Here is a 22,354-nt window from a genome sequence, read left to right on the forward strand (position 1 = left end):
ATGGCGAACGGGAAGGACAGAAAGAGGCTGGTGGAGAGGAGGTGAGGAGAGTTGGTTCGTGTTCTTCCCCATGTGTTCTTTTTCAGGAAGAGAGCTAAAAAAGACAGTGACCTAAGCCATTGCCATCCCTACCCTGGGCAGTCTTTGTACAGCTAGCCAGACCTGGCAGCCAGTGCAGGTGGATCTCCTCATTTGCCAGTGGTTGGGCACCCAGGCTATGAATGAGGCAGGGACTTGCAATCGTGGACTAGAAGATTAGCAGCCTAGAAAAGTCACTTATCTTGCTGCCTCAGGTTCTTTATCAGCAAAGTAGTAGCTCCAACTGCTTGCCAGGCATGGGGCTAAATCCCTCCCGTTACCTCTTAGAATCCCCATCAAAGTACAATTAGCTGACTGGCGATGCTGTCCTTGTATGGTAGGGAGAAACTGAGAACATGGAGGCTCACTCATAAATGGAGGAGCTGGAGTTGGAAACTGGTTTTGTTAGACCCCAAAACTCACATGCTCTCCACTCTCCACCAGCTTCCACTGCCTTTCCAGTGTGCTGGCATTGCTGGGTAGACCCTTGCCCAGGGGCCCCCGGTCCTTATAGAAGTGGAAAGAGAGCCGGGCAGTGGTGTGGAAGATGAGAGAGAAAGAGGAGGCCCACAAGTACAGAAAGCAGAGGAATCATGGCCTGTCAGCAGCAGCCTCAAAGCAGAGCTGAAAGGCACAGGAAGAAAGGGGGCCAGGCAAAGGGGAAGGATGGAAAGAGGCTGGTGGAGAGGAGGTGAGGAGAGTTGGTTCGTGTCCTTTCCCCATGTGTTCCTTTTTAGGAAGAGAGCTAAAAAAGACAATGACACAGGCCATTGCCATCCCTACCCTGGGCAGTGCATCTGCCCCTACCACCATGCCCAAACCCACTCTAGTCTGTATTCCCTCCTGCAGGCCACAGTCTTTTCAAATGCAAATCTGCATCACTTCCCTGGGCCCGTCACTCTAGAATATAAAGCCCAGGCTCTTTCACGTAACACACAAGCCCTGGGCTCTGTAAGCATCTTCAGCCACATCTCCTCCACCCCACACTCCCAAAAGAAGCATGCACAGAGACCCTTCACTCCGGTGGGACCGTGCTCCGCTTTGGCATGCCGCCATTTCCCAGGTCCTTGCCATTTGTTTCCTTTGTGCTGTTTTCTCAGCTCCCCACTCTCCCGTTTCATCCTAAGGCCTCCACACGAAGGTTAGCTCCTCTTTGCAGTCTTCCCCAAGCCCCAGGCTACGTTAGGTGCTGGTTCACTTTGCTCCTACAGCACCTGGTACTAACTCTGGCCACCATTTGCGCCCCCCCCCCACCCCCCACGTGATTCATTACTGGTCTTTCTCCCTCTGTAGACGTTAAGCTCCTTGAGGGCCAGGTGGGATCTGATTCATCCTCCAGCCCCCGGTCCAGGATCCGTTCCGTAAGAAAGTGCTCAGTCAACAAGGATCTTCCAGCTGAGTGCTAAAATATGGTAGGGGGCACCACTGTTCTCTGATGGAGAACCCTAGGCTTCATAAGCCATGCCCATCCCATGAATTCTCCTGGATGGGGCTGGGATGCCTTTGTTTGCCCAGGCACCTCAAGCTCCTTGCCGAGGGGCCCCATCCTGCTTCTCTGCAGGGCTCTGTATAGTTGGTGTCCTGGATAAGGAGGCAGTATTATGAGGGAAAAGCTCTAAGACCAACGGCAACTGTTCCACCTGACTCTTCCCTGGACCTCTGGGCAAGGTGTCCAACTGCTTTTCCATATCCTCCATAGCTGTTCTTCACCACCAGGGTCACCCCTTCCTTCCCTGGAGGCACACAGAGTTGGTGTTTGCATGGCAAAAGCCCCACCAGCCCATGGAATGTGTCATCCACCCCCGATGGGTAGGGAGCAGCTTGAGATGGTTACAGCCTGATCCCCCAAGGAGCTTTTGCCTTGTCCTGGTTTGTCAATGCCAGTGGAGGGACAGAAATACACCGATGTCAGTCTGACAAATGCAATGATTTAATCAAAGGATGTGTGCTTTGCTAACCTTGGCAACAGGCAAGGCCGACGTAGTCGAAAGTCAAGGACTCTGTCACTGCCTGAACCCCCCCTCCCCACAGTCAGCACTCTGCCCAGCATCCGAATTGCACACCTGGGATGTCTGAGCTGTTGGGCAAAGGGGTTTAAGAGCCAGGGAGGCAGTAGGGAGAGGCTTCTCCTGTGGCTACTGGATGCCCTCCACAGCTGACTTCTTAACTTTTAATAACTCCTGCATCCCAGCCAGCCGGTAATCTCTGCATTTCACACCGAGGCAGGTCTTTGCAATGGGGGTGGATGCTTCCTTGACACATCTCTGCTAGGAAACAGGGCCAGTAGCATGAGTCACAGAGCTGTTCTCCTGTCCAACAACCTATTCTCAGCCCCACCACTGCTCCAGCCAGCAGGCCTCTCTGCTCCCTTCCACACTTCCCCTCTCCATCCAAGGGGCTTGCCCAGGTGATGCCAACCTGCCATTGTTGTCCCTTCGCTATACTCAGGAGGCTCATGCTTTTTGGTCTTGCATTTTTAGAAAGACCTCGGGCTTGCTAGTATTCTGCCCCCTGAGAACAGAGGGGCCTTCCTGTGCATTCCAAGACATACACTCAGATTTCTAGCGTGTCGGAGCTGATAAGATGCCTCTAGTACAGTGGATCGTTGATTTTGTTGCACATTTATCACCTGGGGAGCTTTAAAAATCTCAGTGCCCAGGCCTCACCCAAGCTTATAGTTCAAAGCAAACTTCTTTTGCTTTCAAGTCTCCAGGCAGGTTCTGAGTCATCTCTTTGACCTGATCATCTATAGCAGTGCCTTTTAAAAAAATGAAATATTTAAGATATACCAAAGGTATGAAGAATAATAACTGAATCCCACTTAAAAAAAGAACATTACCAATCCAGTTGAAGCCCCCTTGCTCCAGAGGTTTACAGATTCTTCCTCAGCACCTCAGGGATGCTGGGAGAAGTCACCTCCGGCAGCAGGGGATGCATGGCAGTGGAGTGGGCGGTGCTCTGGCCTTTCCCCTGGCTTCACCCAGAACAACTCCAATTTTATTCTGTTTTGTGTATTGAGGTTTTGTAAATAACTTTGTTGGGAAAAGGACCTAAAAGTTACTTATTTACAACCTCAGTAGTTATGTCTCTCTCCTTTGCCTTAATAATAGTTGTTGTCCTGTAGTAGTCAAACCAGCCTTGTAGCAGGACTGAGCAGGCAGGGCCCGCTGTCCCAGTTCTTCCCTTTCAGGTCCCGAGTGCCCTTGGCAAAGTCATACCTTTCCTGAACTCCATTTGCAAAATAGTAATAAATACCCTTGTCTAGCTTACCCCACAGGACATCTATGAGGAATCCAGTGAGATCAATGGGTGTGAGAGGGCTCTATAAAGTTCTGTCCAGTGGAAGGTGTTCCTATTTCCAGACACTTTGGTTACTATGCTTGTTCTCAGAGCACAGAGGTTAGCTGGGGTTTTGACTGCACTCATACCCAATCTGCCTTAATGTGCCCTGTGGGGTTGTGGTCTGTGGTGTGTTTGTGAGTGGGTGTTTGTGTGTAGGACAGGTGATACCTCAGTTTATTTCATGGACTCTAAGACATTTTTTTTTTTGCATTTTAACATCATTAAAATTGGAATGCATCTTAAAATCAGTGGCATGACAGTTTAATCAGCAACTTTCTTCTTTTTCAGCAGTATATAAAATAACAGACATCTTATAATCTAAGGCATATTAGAATCAATGAAATACTGTAATTGTTAACTTAGATTCCTCTTCCTCTTCCCCCATGAAAGTCACCTTCTTGCTAGAGAAAACCGTTTTAGAAAAATGTACAGACTTTTAGCTTACAGCCTCATTCTAACACTCCTCTTTTTCTTCCCTGCCAGCATCCACCCAGGCCAGGCAAGCTTTCTGCTTCTTGACCAGAAGGGGACCCACTTTGTTGAGCTCTCTCTTGAGACAGATGGTTTGTGGGACATGAGAGGGAAGAGGCAGAGTATACCTGCATAAGGAAGCCCACTGTGCCAAATGACAGGGAAGGAGTCAGACAAGCTAGGCCACCCAGCCCCAGTAGCTCTGGTTTCTTTCTTTCCCCAACAGCAGCCTGGCCAGACAAGTCAGCCTACTTCCCTGGGGAACTCCTAGGGCTAGTCATTGCCAGAGGTGAGGTAAGCTGGCAGAAGTAGGGGTGGGGTGTGAAGCCCAATATGTCCTGAACTCCCTCGGTTAATGTGAGTGGCTGTCTGGCCCATGCAGAAGAACACAGTGATTTCCCTACCTCCTCCAACAAGGTCGAAGAAGAGTCAGGTAGTAAGCCTTTCAAGGAAAAGCAGCACTTTGTCCTAGGGTACCCTGAGCCATGGGCATTTCACTGCAGTTAGGAATTGCCACCAACATCCCCTCAGTCCTGGCAGTCACTCAAATTAAACTCTGCCCTTGTAACCTTTAGGCCATCCTCTTCCAGAAGGGAAGAGGAGTGTCTGCATAGTGAGATCTAGGGATACTTGGTCACAGGAAGCCGCTTTTGGACATTTCTCCCCCAGAGAGCTTAGCAAGACATGATCAGCCTGGATTACAGCTGCCCTCACGTAACTGGGTTAAAGTGTTGGCCTACTTAGGCCCCTCCTGCAGTGGCCTCCTTCAAAGCTGATGAGGCCGATTAGGGGGCTATTTCTGAGATCTAGTCGTGTACCCAGAAGCCTGAGGGCGGTCCTCCCCTGACTAGAAAGACAATGACTAAGGCTGGACAGCCAAGGGCAGAGTGAGATTTGCCCATAGGAGAGCATTGCCGTCAGAACTCATGTATTCTTGTAAAAGAACCAAATAATATCAAGGCTAAGTCCCTGGATTTTGAACTTCAAAAACCAAACCAACCAATCAGTTTTCAGGGATAGGCCTAGTCCTACACCTTTGCCATCTTCAGAGCTAAAGAGAGGTAGCAGATCGCCAAAATAAGATCTTCAATTATAGTTGTAGTCACTAGCCTCCACTCAGTAGGTTCTATGCATTTGAGATTGTTAACTAACCTCTGAGCCTCAGTTTGCTCCTCTACAAAATGGCAATAATGATAGCATCTACTTCACAGGCTATCGTGAGGATTAAAAAGAAAAGGCACATAAGGCACTTGGCACAGTACCTGGCAGCACGTTTGTTAGATACCACCACTACCATCACCACAACCATTACCACCACCATTGTCACCATCATCATCCTCATCAAGACAACAGTGAACGGGAAAAGCTCAGTCTCTGGAGCCTGACAAACTTGGTTTGAATCCTGACTTTGCCACTTCATAGTTAGGTGGCCTCAGATAAGTGACAACTTCCTTGAACTTGAACTTGATTCTTATTCTGTAAAACGGGAAACTCATAAGACTATTGAAAAGTGTATAACATGGTTCTCCACAGTAAGCACTCAATAAATGTTAGCTATTATAATTATTAAAAAGGAGTGGTCAAGGTCAGTGGTTGCCAGGTGTTAGGAGGATATGGAGATGAATGGGCTAAGCACAGAGGATTTCTAGGGCAATGAGACTACTATTCTGTATACTACTATAATGGCGGATACATTTCATTATGTAGTTGTCAAAACTCATAGAATATACAATACCAAAAGTGAACCCTAATGTAAACTTTGGACGTTGGATGATAATGATGTATCACTGCAGGTTCATCAGTTGTAACAAATGTGCCACTCTGATGCAGGATGTTGATAGTGGGGTAGGCTGTGTGTGTGATGGGTATATAGGAAATATAGGGGAACCCTGTATACATTTTGCTCAATTTTGCTGTGAACCTAAAACTACTCTGAAAAATAAAGTCTATTTAAAATGAAAAGAAAGAAATGGGAGCAATCATGCTAGATTGTTATAAACTTAGGATGTTAGCTATAATCCCCATGATAACCACTAAGAAAATAACTAAAATAGAAGAGGAAATGAAGTGGGAATCAAAGTGGATATTACAAAAAAAATACATCAAACACAAAAGAACGCAGTATAGGAGGAACTGAGGAACAAAAAAAGATATATAGCACAATGGCACAAGTCCTTTATTATCAGTAATCACTTTGAATGTAAATGGATTAAGCTCACCAATTAAAAGACAGACTCTGGCAGAATGGATTAAAAAACAACATGATCCAATTATGTGCTACTGACAAGACACTCAGTTTAGACCCAAAGATACAGGGGTTGAAAGTGAAAGGATTAAAATAGATACTCTATCCAAATAGTAACCACAAGAGAGCTGAGATGGTTACACTAATATTAGACAAAATAGAGTTTAAGTAAAAAATTGTCATAAAAAATGAAGAAGGAAATTTTTACTGATAAAGGGTTAATTCATAAAGAAGATATAACAATGATAAACAAGTATGCACCAAACAACAGAGCTCCAAAATATATGAAGTGAACACTGATGGAATTAAAAACAAATAGTAGACAATTCTACAGTAATATTTGGAGACCTCTGTATGCCACATTGAATAATGGATAGAACAACTAGACAGAAGATCAGTAAGGAAATAGTTTCAACAACACTATAAACCAACTAGATCCAATAAACATACAGAACACTATACCCCACAACAGCACAATACACATTCTTCTCAAATGTACATGGGATATTCTCCAGGTTAGAGCATATATTAGGCCATAAAACAATTATTTTAAAACATTTTAAAATGCTGGAATTATACAAAGTATGTTTGATCAAATGGAGCAAAGCTAGAAATCAATAATGAGAAAAACTGGAGATTTTGCAAATATGTGGAAATTAAGAATATACTCTTAAAGAACCAATGAGTCAAAGAAGAAATCACTAGGGGAATTAGAAAATGCTTTTAGATGAATGAGAATGAAAATACAACTACAACAACTTATAGGATACAGTGAAAGCAGTGCCCAGAGGGAAATTTATAGCCGTAAACACGTACATTAAAAAAGAAGAAAGATCCGAAACCAATACTCTAACTTTACACCTTAAGGAACTAGAAAAAGAAAAGCAAATGAAACCTAAAGCCAGCAGAGGGAATGAAATAATAAAGATTAGAGCAGAGATAAATGAAATAGATAATAGAAGAGAAAGAGTCAATGTAACCAATAGTTGGTTGTTTGAAAGGATAACAAACCATGACCAAGTGGGATTTATTCCAGGAATTTAAGGGTGGTTTAATGTAAGAAAATCAACCAATGCGGTACACCACAGTAATAGAACAAAGTGGGGGGTGGGGTGGGGACGTGATCGTCTCAATATATGCAGAAAAACCATTTGACAAAAGTTAATACCCTTTCATAATAAAACACTCAGCAAACTAGGAGTAGAAGGCAAATGCCTTAACATGATAAAGGGGCATTTATGAAAAACCCACAACTAACATCATACCTAATAGACAGAGACTGAAAGCTTTCTCCTAAGATCAGGAACAAGACCAGGATGTTTATGTTTACTTCTGCTATTCAACATAGTATTGAAAATCCTAGCCAGAGCAGTTAAGCAAGAGAAAGAAAGAAAAGGCATCCAAATTGGAAAGGAAGAAGTAAAACTATCTCTATTTGCAGATAATATGACTATATTCCCATAGAATACACACACCAACAACTACTAGAGCCAATAAATGATTTCAGCAAAGTTGTAGTGTATAAGATCAACACACAAAATCAGTTATGTTTCTCAATGCCAGTAATAAACAGTCTGAAAATAAAATGAAGAAAAGCAGTCTCCTTTATAATAGCATCCAAAATAACAAAATACCTAGTAATACATTTAACCAAGGAGGTAAATGACTTGTACATTGAAAACTAGAAAATATTACTGGAAGAAATTTTAAAAACATCTAAATAAATGGAAAGGCATCTTGTGTTCATGTATTAGAAAAAATATCCAAATGACAATAGTCTCCAAAGCCATCTACACATTCAGTGCAATTCCTATCAAAATTCCAATGGCCTTTTTTTTTTTTTTTTTTTTTGCAACAATGGAAAAGCCAATCTTTAAATTCATAAGGGAACTCAAGGGGCCTTGGACAGCCAAAACAGTATTGAAAAAGAAAAACAAAGTAGGATTACACTTCCTGATCTCAAAACTCACTGCAAAACTACAGTAATCAAAACAGTGTAGTACTGGCATAAAGGTGGACATACAGACCAATGGAATAAGATAGAGAAATAATAGAAATGAATGCAGACCTCTATGGTCAACTGATTTTCAACAAGGATTCCAAGAACATTCAATGGGGGAAAGAATAGTATTAACAAATAGTGTTGAGACAACTGGATAACCACATGCAAAAGAATGAAGTTGGACTGCTACCACACATCACATACAAAATAGCTCAAAGTAAGTCAAAGATCTAAATAAAAGGAATAAAACTATACAACTAATAGAAGAAAACATAGAAGTAAATCTTCATGATCTCAGATTTGGCAGTGGATTCTTAGATTTGACACCAAAAACATTAGCAACAATAGAAAAAAATAGATAAGTTGGACTTCATAAACGTGAAAAACTTTTGTCCGTCAAAGGATATTATCAAGAATATGAAAAAGACAAACTACAGAGTGAGAGAAAATATTTGCAAATCATATATCTGATAATGGTTTAATATCCTGAATATATGAAGAACTCTTACAATTCAACAATAAAAAGTGAAACAATCAGCTGGGCGCAGTGGCTCACACCTGTAATCTCAGCAGTTTGGGAGGCCGAGGTGGGCAGATCACGAAGTCAAGAGATCAAGACCATCCTGGCCAACATGGTGAAACCCTGTCTCTACTAAAAATACAAAAATTAGTTGGGCGTGGTGGTGTGCGCCTGTAGTCCCAGCTACTCGGGAGGCTGAGGCAGGAGAGTTGCTCAAACCGGGAGATGGTGGTTGCAGTGAGCCAAGATTGTGCCACTGCACTCCAGCCTGTCTCAAAAAATAATAAAAGTCAAACAGTCTGATTAAAAACTGGGCAAAGTACTAGAATGGACATTTTTCCAAAGAAAATATACCAATAGCCAATAAGCACATGAAAAAGTGTTCAATATCAATGATCTTTAAGGAAATACAAATCAAAACCATAATGAGATGCCACTTCACATCCACTAAGATGGCTTAAATCAAAAAAAGAAAAGTAATGATGGTGAGGATGAGAAATAGGAACCTATATACATTGCTACTGGGAACATAAAATGGTACAGCCACTTTGGAAAATGGTTTGGTGGTTCCTCAAAAAGTTAAAGGTAGGCTGGGTGCAGTGGCTCATGCCTGTAATCTCAGCACTTTGGGAGGCTGAGGCAGATGGATCACTTGAGGTCAGGAGTTCAAGACCAGCTGACCAACATGGTAAAACCTCATTTCTACTAAAAATACAAAATGAGCTGGGCATGGTGGCACATGCCTGTAATCCCAGCTACTCAGGAGGCTGAGGCAGAAGAATCGCTTGAACCCAGGAAGTGGAGGTTGCAATTAGACAAGATCGTGCCATTGCACTCCAGCCTGGGCAACAAGAGTGAAACTCCATTGCAAAATAAATAAATAAATAAATAAATAAATAAATAAATAAGTTAATGATAGAATAACCACATGACTCGGTAATTCTCCACTCCTAAGCATATATCCAAGTGAAATGAAAACATGTTCACACAGAAACGTGTACACAAATGTTTATATAGCATTGGTCCTAAAAGCCAAAAGGTGGAAGCAATCCAAATATCCATTATGATGGATAAACAAATTGTGTTACATGATACAATGAAATATTATTCAGCCATAAAAAGGAACAAAGTACTAAAACATAGTACAACTTGGATAAACCTTGAAAACATACTGAGCAAAAGAAGCCAGATACAAGAGGTCACATATTATATGAGTCCATTAATATGATATATCCAGAATAGGTAAATTCAGAGAGATGGAAGGAAGATTAGATGTTACTTAGGGGGGAGGGGGGTGGGAGTGTTTTTATGGAGTGTTTTTATGGAGCGATGAAAAAGTTTTAAAGCTAGAGAGAGCCAAGGGTTGCACAACATTGTGAATTCACTAACTACCGTAGTGTACATTTTGAAATGGTTAATTGTATGTTATATGAATTTTACCTCAAAAAAATGTCCAAAAAGGGAGCGAGATTGAAAATAAACGTGTTTCTTTTTCACAATCAAGTGCTCTGTGCACCCTGCTTGCAGGACCCACTGTGTAACATTTCTCAGAGCAAAGAATGTTACCTGTACTTTCCCAGCCTACTGCTGACTATTAGCAATGTCTATTTGACCTTCTCCAAGGCTGCAGGGCCAGTTAGACCCATCTACCCAACAGGAGCAGTCCCATCCTATTTGGATCCGACAACTGGATTAACCCCATGGTTCCCTTTTAAGCCCCATCATTCGTGAGTACCACACAAGATATGCTAGGCCAGATAAATAAGAACCAATTCACCAAGGAGCATGACTTCATGTACTCAGGTCACTATGGCTACCCACCTCTGGCCCGACCACAATTCTGGGAAAGAGGCCATTGCTGAGGTATATGCCAGCGGGGTGGCAATGTCTTCATGCAGAGTTCCTGAAATTCATTTGGATGTTTTTAGAGAAAGCTTAGGGAAATGTTTGCATTACTCATACCAGCACTGTCCCTCAAAAAGATGGGGGTTTCCCACTCTGTCCAGTCCAAGACATCCTTTCCATTCTGCTAGGATATGTGGGAGTGGGGAATATGATTGTCCCATCCAGCTCTTTGGCCAGCCCCCATCTCCTATGCGGATACACAGAAACCCACCTACACATGTTGACCCATATGGTAACCTTAGGTCATTCCAAAATACCATTTAGATGGAACGTGACTATAGTAACTCTTAGTTTCAATATCTGCCTGATGTTTGGAAACTCAGCAGCTTCCTGTCAGTTAAAATGTGATTTAAACATTCTATTGTATACAAGTTGTGCTTCCTGCTTTACAAGAGTCCACATTTAATACTACCTTCCTGTCCTTTCTGCATAGCAAGTGATTCTGAAAGTTACTCCGATTTTCCTTTCCATGTGGTTTACTCTTACTATTGTTTCCCTCCTTCTGCTTCATGGATTTTTTTTCTCTGTGGGATAATTTTCAACCAGTAAACATACTACAAACTGTCTTCTCCTCTTCAGGCCTCAAGATAGCCTCTCTCTGTCTCTTCTTACCTCCTCATCATAGGAAGGGCCCAATGCCTCTAAGAGGGCAGCTTCACAGTAAGGACCACAATTCTCAGCCACCCAATGCCATTCTGTGTGTCCAAACCTATTTCTTTTACAAGCACATCACTTCTCTTCCAGCCACCTTGCATATTCCTGCTAAGGAGCAAGAGAGCCACATTATGGGAACAGAAACAGTCTCCTCCATTCAACAAATTATGATCATGTCCAGTATGGGGTGGCTTCTGGTGCTGACATATTGGAGTGCAAAGAAATATAATTTCTCAACAGGGGCAGCTACAACTATGTTCTAATGCCACTGAGGTGGAAGCTATTTAGTGAAAACATATAAAACCCTAATGTTACCTGGGCCCCAGTCTGAAGGACTTTACCCAACTAGACCAAACTAGTATGCTCCTTACAACTCTTAGCCCAGAGTGGATTGTTAATTTATCTTACAAAATTATACTATATTCATTCTGTAACCAAGCAAGGTGCCATGCCTCTGGAGGGACAGGCACTCAATAAATATTGATGGATCATGTTGAGCCTGACATTTGGGAGGAAAAGAAAAAAAAAGAAAAGCTGTCATTTCATCAAATGTCGGCTTCCCAAAAGCTCTCAAAATAACTGGGCATATTGAGGCTCCAGCAGTGGTTTTGATTGTCCTGTGGGATCCTGGGGTTCTGTCGGAACAGGCCCAAGTTTCCATAAACTTTTTTTTTTTTTTTTTTAATGAGATGAAGTCTTGCTCTGTTGCCCAGACTGGAGTGTAGTAGCGCAATCTCAGCTCATTGCAACCTCTGCCTCCTGGGTTCAAGCAATTCTCCTGCCTCAGCCTCCTGAGTAGCTGGGACTACAGGTGTGCGCCACCATGCCTGACTAATTTTTGTATTTTTAGTAGAGACGGGGTTTCGCCATGTTGGCCACGTTGGTCTCGAACTCCTGACCTCAGATGATCTGCCTGCCTGGGCCTCCCGAAGTGCTGGGATTACAGGCGTGAGCCACTGTACCCGGCTCTCTATAAACATTTAATACAAAAAAACACGTGTGTGTTGAAATACATAATATTTTGGAACAGTAAGAATAACAAAAACAAAAAACACTGAACAAACAGCTGGTAAGTTATATAGAGAATGGCAACTGAAGACCACCAGTGGGTTAGCAGAAGCCGTCAGGTTACTCATTTGTCTTCAAACCTCAGGAGTTATGCTTCTCCTGCCCAAACTTCTTGTAAGCTTCAGAAAGACTGTGGACTTTCATAAAATTGAGCAATCTGATCTCCATGCAAATCAGGACCTTGTCGTTGTACAGCTAAAACATAGACATAGAGTGCTGAGACTGTTCGCTGTCATTCAACCCAACTGCAACATTTTATAGTTATCAAAACAACCTCATTCTCCTTAATAAGTAGCTTGTATACATTTGTGCTTAATAGAGATGAAATAGTTCTTTCAATCTGATTTTTAACATAATGAGGTGCCAACTAAGATTCTGAGTAAAAAAGAGCTTCTGCCACCATGGAGGGAGACTAAAGGGGGAACAGATTACCCACCCCTTGTGACTTGGATGCGTCCTTTTAGAATGGGAGCATGAGCTCAAAGATGCCATGGCAGTTGGTGAGCACGGAGGCATATAATTCAGCCACTGCCCAGCTGTGTGCTGCAGACAGAGAGCATACTCTACATCTCACCTCTGTCAAATTAAGTAATCATCTGTCATGATGGAAAGCTGCAAGTGCAGGTCAGTGTTGGTTTAGATACAGCATGCACCCTCCACCAGCTGTCTGGGTGGGTCCATTTAAACAATTTGAGATATACAGTCAGTACCTTCCAAACATAATACATTAAGAGGTAATTCTTAATTTTTTTAATTGACACATAATTGTACATATTTATGGGCTACACAGTGATGTTTCAATACGTACAATGTATAGTGGTCAAATTAGGGTAGTCTATCTGTCACCACAGACATTTATCATTTCTTTGTGTTGGGAACATTCAAAATCCTGTCTTCTAGTTACCCAAAGATATATCTTAAATTCTTAACTATAGACACCCTACAGTGCTATAGAACACCAGAACTTAACTCCTCCAATCTAGTTGTACTTTTCTATCCTTTAACCCAGTGGTCTCCAACCTTTTTGGCACCAGGGACCGGTTTTATGGAAGACAGTTTTTCCACTGATGGGGCAGGTGGCATTAGATTCTCCTAAGCAGCACACAACCTAGATCCCTCACATGTGCAGTTCACAATAGAGTTCATGCTCCTATGAGAATCTAGTGCCACCACTGATCTGACAAGAGGTGGGGCTCAGGCGGTAATGCTCGCTTGCCCACTGCTCAACCCTGCTGTGCAGCCCGGTTCCTAACAGGCCACAGACCAGTTCTGGTCCATGGCCCGGGGGTTGGGGATCCCTACTTTAACCAACCTCTCCCTTTTCACTCTCTCAACCCTTCCCAGCTTCTAGTAACCACTATTCTACTCTCCACTTCTATGAGATCAATTTCTTTAGCTCCCACATGAGTGAGAACATGTGGTATTTACCTTTCTGTGTCTGGAGTATTTAACATAATGTCCTCCAAGCTGATCCATGTTGCTGCAAATGACAGGATTTCAATCTTATTTATGGCTGAATAATATCCCATTGTATAGCAATTTTTATTAAGGCGTCATATCTAAACAAGGTTGTAACCAAGTGCTTGGGGTGAGGATGTAGACTGACTTCAGAACAGTGCTTGAGACCTAATGTGATTCCCTCCAATTCTTGAAAGACTTCCTCCAACAAGTTTGAGCTTTGGAACACGAGATTGTCCCATGGGGCTACAGGTGTCAAGGCAGGCCTTTTAATGCAGTAGCCAAAAACAGTATATCCAGGGCTTTCCTCACTTGCATCCTCCCATTCATTTCTTCCTCCTGTAGGTGAAAAGCTTGAGCATACAGATTGCAAGCTATGAGAGCTTACCCTACCCAAACCCATACTTATCTTGGCTCACGTGGTTGAAGCTGCAGAAGTGGGAGAAGCCATTCTCCGAATGGGCAGTCATTCACTGGCTCTCCTGGCTGGCAGCTGTGAATCCCGGTGTGACTTCCCCACCGCAGACTTCTCCTTACCTCACGCTGATAGGACCCCTTAGATACGGCAGTATTTCCCAGCAACAGAGAGGCACTGCTTCATCCTACACGCCCATACTTGCCCTCGGAAGCAGGAAAGCTATTTACAGTGTCCAGTGGGGCATGAAATCTGAAGTGGAAATGCTGAAACTCTGGGAAGAATTTAGGTAGGTGGAGTGTGATTACTGAAGTTGAAATTTGTCCAGACCAGAGTTAACCACTAATGCTATAAAAAAAGAATGCTGTGGGCTCATTAAACTACTTCATTCTACCTGAACCTATTAATATTGTCTAAATCATTGAAAAATCTTATGTCCCATTAAACATGAATGATGAAAATAGGTAAACCCTGAGCAGATGGCTGCCTTTATGGAGCACTGTTCAAAACCACAGTAGTCCTCTAGGATCTGAGAACACTGTTTTTAGCCACTGTGATTGACATAAGCACGTGTCATAAAATTTACATAGTTACCAGGGCTTTGGGGCAATGTAACAGAAAATCGTCCTGGATATATTCAACTAGCAACTAATCTTGAAATGTGCGTGAGACAGCAAATGTTTTAGAAAGAGCCAGAGGTATTTCAACAATGTCCTTGGTAGCCTTTCCATAGAGAAAGGGATAAGGCAACAGTAGGCAGAGGCAGCACCCCAAGAGATTCCTTTCTTGACAGAGGCTCTTATCTGGCCCTTGAAAGTCAGTAGCACCAGTTGCCCTACCCTACACTCCGAGTGTTTCCCCCAAGCCCAAGTTGGGGGTACCACTCTGGAACTGGAAAAAATAGCTGGTAATAAGTGTAAGTGTGTGGTATGCCTAGTGTGTGTATGAGTACGTACAAGCTCTGGGTGACCACATCTTGAGCATTTTCAGATTCTGTCCTGTACTCAGAAAATGGGCAAGCCTTGATGGTAGGAGAAAGGGCCCCCACATCAGATGATTTCACTGAATAGCACTGCTACTGCCCCTCACCAGCTCACAAAGAGGAAATGCCCAATAACCACTGACTGATTTGGAAGGAATCTGGAGCGGACCTAAGCACAGCTAAGCTCCCTCCAGAATTCAAGTCTGATGTTTGTCTGAGTTCCGTGGCAAAGGCTCTAAAGGATCCTTAAAGGATCAATGTGGCCACGTTAGGGTGTCCAAATAAAGGCTAATCTATATCAGCAAGCCAGGATTCAGAGATAGACAAAAGGATGACATTGGCAAATCATATGGCAGGGAGTGGCTGCAAGCAGGTAAGGTTTCCCAAGTGCTAGTTTGGCAATAAATCAGTATCTGTTCCTAACTATATTCCTTCAGAGCCTTCAACTGTTAACCTTTTAGTAAGAAGTACCGACGAGACCAAGATCCTATGATGAGAGAGGTTAAACTTAAAAAAGAAACACAAAATAACTCCGTTTTAACATTTTATTGGGTAAATGATTTTAAAGGTAATAACAATAGTGTCAAAACTACTACAATATCTTTCCACAGCCATACCTTACAGACCCACATAAACCTTCTCATATTTTTTCTTTTTGCTCATATTTAATATTTTAAAGCCATACATGTCATATAAAATGCCCATTTCCAATAGTTTCTTCAAACTATTAAGCAATTAAATGTGGAAGGAAGGAGGGCCTAGTTATACTGGAAGGGGTTTCAGGTAATCTGTGATGTCTTACGGTAATCAAAAAACAGGTTACTAAGAAAGAAGGAAAAGAGGAGCTACTCCAGGTAGCTTTTTGCTCATTACAAGTCTCACCATTGTATCACCAAGAACTCATTATGCTGGTGACAGATTCAAAGTAATTTTGGGGAACATATAAAACACTAAAATAACTTAGAAACTAGATCCAAATATTTCAAAAGTAATCAACTTTGATATACAAAAGTAGTCAGAGGTGGTTACAAAAGTTTGTTTGCTCAGTGCGTCTATGTACCAGCGCAGTTACTGGGTAGAGCAAAATAAAAGGTTCATTTTCTTCTGAAATAGCAATAAAAAACAAGGAAAACATATCTTTGTATATAAAGGATCAATGCTGGTCTTAAGAATAATGTCATCAGAAACCCTTAAATCGAGAGGCACACAACGGGTTTCCACTTTTAAAAAATAAAAGGAAAGTCACCAGTTTATTTAAATGGAGGAGGTGCTCACACCCCTCAAATAAACTTAATTCATTTTAACATCACTAGCAAAAATCACTTAGAAACTGTACAAAAATAAAAAAGTTAACACATTTAATCCTGCAAGGTTTTTGTAAGGACTGGAAGGCAGGCTTTTGAAGCAGCATTTGGGCATGGCTGGGGGCTTCTTTGGTTTGATCTAACACACATAAGAGATGGAACCTATTCCAGATGACAGTTTCAAATTTCCTGCACATACGAAGACAAGATAAGAGGCCAGTATACAAACTTCCGGTGTGCTGGGCATTGGGACTGTATGTGCTGGACTAAAAAAATCTTATAACTGCTTTAAGCTTTAAGGGTGAGGGGAAGCAAGCCTTGCACTTCCTCCATCAATTTCACTGACCTCTCATGTTAGGGGAGACTACAGAGGGTAGTAGCACATTCTCGTGCAGTCAGAAGGCCACTTGAGGGGTGGGGGACAATTTGTTCTTTTAGAATCTGGTACCTGGCTGACCTTGTTTAAGAACAAGAAAACCCTTCCAGAAATGGAAGCCTTTTGCTACATACCAAAGCAAAGTACGTACTCTTTCCAAGAGGAAAAATACCCAGTTGCATCTGAAAACGGAAAACTTAAATGGAACGAATTAACATTTAAAAGGGGCTATGTAAACTTTGTGCTACTCAAATGAAGTTCAAGTATTACTTCTGAGCTGTTTAAAGATCACTGAACTCATACAATATTCTGATGATAAGAGTGCAATTCACATTTGTGTTTCTGAACAAATAAATCACAACTGGCTAGAACACAACCTGTGCAATTAGAATCTTTGTCTGAATTAAAGACATGCTACATATTTCAACATGTTCAAAGTTAATTCATACCACATAATTAACAGCTTTGTATATACGACAAAGGTGAAAGGGTCTAGCATTTGTTTGAAGCACACCATTACAGTTTGTATAACACCCTTTACACTACAAAGTCTTTTAGTCAAAAGCTACTTAGAGACAAAAATGCACTTTGCATTACTTGAATACAAAAGGAGACAAAACTATCCTTTTCCCCCAAGCCATGTTGGGAAATATTGCTGACCTCGTCCTTTGAAGCCTGCAGGATGGTTATTTCTTCAGTATAACATTATTACACTGCTAAGAAAATCTGTATAACATCTGCATATATCAAGGATTTTAAAAAATCTGATATGATTTTAGAGTCCGCATGACCAGTCACGTGACCTGCTCAAGATTGATTAGCACCGTTAAATACATAAACACACATATATGTATGTATGTATAAGTATATGTACACACACACATCTATGTATGTAATAAATCTTTGCTAAAAAAAACTTCTAACCATAAGCTCACCCAGGATGAGGAGCCTGTTGAACTGATGAGATGATGGATAAGATGGATTTCACGATAATATTGGTCTATTTTGTCTTTCTTCAGTTTGCTTGTTTTATTTATCTTTTTTTCTTTTTCATTTTCTTTTTTTTTTTCTTCTTTTTTTTTTTTTTTTTTTTTTGCAGCAGACAATATCATTCAGCTTGTGCTCAGTTTCCCTATAAGGGTAAGAAAAGTTTCCATCAGGTAGCCACTTGTTTTTATACTGAAAGACTAATCTGCTCCAAAATGCTCCCAAGTAGAAATGACAGGACTCGAAATCCCTTTCTAAAGCCCAACAGCTAACTTTTTCTGACTAATCTCTAGCTTCACTGAAACTGGCTACCAAGATTGCATTTCAGGCTAACAATTGGCTTCTTAGTTAAGGCATCACAACTGAAAATGGTTATTTCAACAATGGATGCTGTGGATGAAGGAATACCAACAAACTTCTAAGAACTCTCATCAAAAACTAAAGCAGTTTGCTGTGCCCCAGTGGCAAGCAGAAGGAATTTAGCCCATTATCTCACAAACTAAGAAAGGATTTTTGAATTCTGAACTAGCAGTCTGTCACTTGTCACAGTAACTATATGTATAAGCTATATCATTTTGATATTCACTGACATTTTTTATAGTTTTAGAATATATATTCTGCAGCATACTTTAATTCATCACTTGATATGTTGGCTTCCTATTTGAAAACATTATATATATTTTTCCAAAGGGGTGTGTGTGTGTGGTATATATATACATACCACACACACACACACACACACACACAGACACACACACATATACCATAAAATGAAGGTCATCTTCCTCCAGAATAATCTGTCATTTTTCCTGGGGATATATGTATGGACCTCCTATCTACATCAGTAAGTTATCCTTTGTATGCATCATGGGAAGACTGTCCTTGCAGATGAGCTGGGCTCTTACTATAGCACATCTGAATGCCAACTCCATTTTCACAGGTGTGACATAACATCAATGTAGTAAATGTGTTTCTATCAAAAGTATGTAGTGCAGAAAGAGATTCAAGCTATTTTATAGTATCTCTAAAACTCTAGTATTGTCCCCATGACAAACATATCTGAAATCATGACAAATATGAACTTTTGTTTCACTAAATTATCTTTACCATACCTTTAGATGGTAGCTAAAATGGACTCTAGCCAATCACGACTTACTGAAACCTAGAGCTAACAAATTTAAATTAATATAAAATAGACAAATGTCTCTTTTTGGTTATTTGCTCAAAATAATTTTTTTCAGCTTAAAAAAATACTTAAGAGTAAGGAATTTGTCTAATCTTCTGTTTCACATATAGAAACAATAAAATTTTACAAGAATATTTTTCTAAATTGCCTTTTTTCTAACCCCTCTTAATTCCACTTATATTCTTCTCAAAGGCACTAAATTCTGTATCTGCTCTCTTCCTAATATTTGCTGCTCATAAAAATGTTTCCTGTAGCCTTTTTGAAAGGTAGTCTGTACCTTCTCAAAACAGTGTTTTAGTTTGCAAATTGGCTCTATAAAGTGGTGAGGCAGTCTCCTCTATGATAACCAGCACAATAGGGATAAATGATTTCTCTCTCTCTGTGACAAGCCCTATCACGGACCTTTGAATGCTCACTACTAGAGCTAAAGTTCATATATTTTCACCATGGGAAAAACATATACTTAAGGAGTGAAGACCCAACTACTAAGCTGTCATAGCAAAGTGAATTTCAGACAAAAATCAAGAGTAATATGCAAATAACTGAATTTGATATGAATGAATCCCAAACTCAGGTATCAAAAAACAACTATCTTACTGAGGATGACTAAAGACAAACCTAAGTAAAATCCCTAAAAACTGCACACTTTCTTCCATCCACAGTCAAAGGAAGGGAGGGAGGGAAGGAAGAAGGAAAACGGGAAGGAAGAAGGAAAACAGGAAGCAAAACAGGAAGAAAGGCAAGGAGGACAGAAAAACAGAAACCTGACTGAGATAGCAAAGCAAAATTCTACATAATATTGGAAGAAAAAAAACCCAAAATCACATATGCTGCAAAAAAAAAAAAAAAAACAATGATCTAAAATAATAAAACAGGATCTTAACAAATGCCATTTTTCTACCCGTTACCATGATGATCTTAATTGACGATGTCGAAGCTTCACCATGGCAACGGAAACTATCATCATAAAATGGTACAGTAAAAGAGATAGCTAGACCAAGAAGGTGTAGGGTCTCCTGGGAAGAGGTCTGCAGAGAGGCCCAGTGACTGGTTGTGCGGCTCAGTGTCAGGAATAATGGTTATATGGCGGAAGGGGATGCCCAATGCCATTTTGGAAATGATGATGCTGGCGATGAGCAAGGTATTCAGCATAGCTCAGGGTCATCTTTTCACTACGATACCTGAAAGAAAGTCAGGGAAGAGAAAAGTTAACATCGAGAAATAGGTGATATGCCATTGTCAGTGCTAGGAAGGACCTTAGAGATAATTTTATAGATCAGGAAATGGGGTCCCAGAGAGAAGCAGTGACTGCCCAAGGTCACAGAGATAGTAAGTAACAAAGCTAAGATCAGAACCTGGAAATTAAAAGTCTGAGTCCAGTGCTCTTTGCACTCTACTACTCCTTGTTTAAATTGTTCTTTTAGAATTTTTATTGCCCCCTCAGCCCCAGTTTTCTAACAGGAGTATGCATGTCATTCAATTCAGTTGATTATTTTTCTTCAGAAGTCTTCCACCTCTCCCTCTTTTACTGTTCTTTTCTCTGTCCATACATCTACTTAGGTCTTACCATTAAGTAACAACAACAAAAACAACTTTTCTTAATTCTGGTATCCTGAACTCTCACTTTTCCCTATGTCGGGCTTTCTTTTCATTGCCACATTTCTCAAATAGTTGTGTATATTTTCTGCCTTCAATCCCCATCTCACACTACTACTCAGCTCAGTGCTCTTTGGCTTCTGCTGCCACCCTTCCATGGAAATAGCTGTCAGAAGGCTTCCCCTGACTCAGCTTGACCTTTCCATTTGCTCATCACACCCTTAAGCTCTCTGGTGCTAAGGATTCTATACCTCCACATGCCCCTGCTTCTCCCCTGCCTCTCAGATTGCTCCTTCTCTCTGAATGCTCCTATCCCTGCCTTGTAGAATTTTGTTATGTTTCTGTATTTGGTTATTTTGGCTCTATACTGTCTCCCCACAGTGAACCCTATCCTTACAATTTCAATCATATCTAGCTATGAGCTCATACATTTTCATTGACCTACTAGATATTTCTATATAGATATCCTAAGAAGCACCTCAAATCCAAAATCAATGCATAAACTTAACATGCTCCTCTTGTGGTCCCTACTTTGATTAAAGGGATTACCTTGGTCCTTTTTATCTAGATTAACGCCTTGACTTCCTTCTTTATTTCTAAATGATGACCCAGTCCTTTCATTTCTTCCACATTATTTTCATATCGATTCCCACCTTTCTTCCCATCTCACTGCCACAGCTCTAGTTAAGGCCCCTGTTGCACCTCTTTTGGACTGCTGCCGCAGATTCTTAGATAATACCAATGCTTCCTGGCTAATTTTCCTGTTTCCAATTCCATTCTTATACCTCCCCAAGCCCATCTGATTAAAATCCTTCAATAGCTACCAATTGCCTATAGAACCAGGTCCAAATTAGTTACTCTGGAACTCAGGACCCTCAATGGTCTGCCCAACCAACCATGTGGCCACATTTTCCTCTAATGATCAGCTTCTCTATTACACTGAAAGATCAGCCCAATCAGACTATTTCGCATTCTCAGAACTTGCTTTGTACTTCACCACCCTTGACTCACAAGGTCTTCCTTAAGGGAATCCCTTTCCTCCTGCACTCTCTACCTGTCAAATATTCCACCCATTCTTCAAACCCAGCCCCCAACGGATCTCTTTGAAACTATCCGTTATCCCCCTCCCACCCTCTTAGAATTCCTCTTTCCCTACTTCATGGGAATGGATCTTGTATTACCCATCATATTCTGCCTTAGATTAATACTTTTGTCCATGCCCCCTCTATTCGCCTCCACGGTGAACTCAGGGAGAGCAGGGATGGAGGTATTTCTGAATTTCTAACTCCTCAGAGCTGAGAATAGGCCATTTTTATACTATAGGCATTCAATGTAGTTTTATGGAATTGAAATAAATGGAACCAGCAGCCCATTTTCCTAAAATGTATGTTTTTTTTCCTTTTTAAATAAGCATCTGTATTTTTTCATGCTGCAATTTATTTAGCATTTGAGTTTAGCTCAATTGTGTTTTTCAGCAAGCTAACAAGTTTTCTTGGTAGACTTCTATCACTGCCAAAATTCTGAGGTTAAATTCAAATTTGAGGACTGTTTATCAGAATCCTGGGGTTCTGCTAAGTAATGTCAAAAGCTAGTCAATTGCTAATTCAAGTACTTTCTCCAGTAAAGTAGTCTAAAGTCTCCAAGGGCTTGCTCATACAAAAGCCAGAGTAATCACACAGAGCTGAAGATGGGAAAGATAGGCTCATACATCACACAGGCTTTACTACCAAGCAGAGTTCCATTGTATCCACCCTCAGTATGACCC

The 22,354-nt window shown here is 41.3% G+C and overlaps 2 protein-coding genes across 5 annotated transcripts in view; one reads left to right on the top strand and one right to left on the bottom strand.

The window, feature by feature from the left end:
* TMEM164 (transmembrane protein 164) overlaps positions 1–22,354 on the top strand; it is a 339,420-nt gene that overhangs the window by 178,846 nt on the left and 138,220 nt on the right. For 2 of the 3 annotated variants that reach the window (XM_050776565.1, XM_050776564.1), the window contains exon 8: positions 3,904–8,378. The exons of the other annotated variant lie outside the window; for it this stretch is intronic. The gene's annotated coding sequence lies outside the window, so the exon portion shown is untranslated. Of the gene's footprint in view, positions 1–3,903; positions 8,379–22,354 lie in introns of those variants that run through there. 3 annotated transcript variants of the gene reach the window in all.
* The window catches only part of AMMECR1 (AMMECR nuclear protein 1), a 132,463-nt gene continuing 125,783 nt past the window's right edge, over positions 15,675–22,354 (bottom strand). For both annotated transcript variants that reach the window (XM_050776560.1, XM_050776561.1), the window contains one exon: positions 15,675–20,174. In XM_050776560.1, the coding sequence (XP_050632517.1) occupies positions 20,060–20,174 (115 nt within the window). In that variant the 3' untranslated portion in view covers positions 15,675–20,059. The remainder of the gene's footprint in view (positions 20,175–22,354) is intronic.

Source organism: Macaca thibetana, chromosome X (genome assembly GCF_024542745.1).
Source record: "Macaca thibetana thibetana isolate TM-01 chromosome X, ASM2454274v1, whole genome shotgun sequence".
NCBI classification, from domain to species: domain Eukaryota; kingdom Metazoa; phylum Chordata; class Mammalia; order Primates; family Cercopithecidae; genus Macaca; species Macaca thibetana.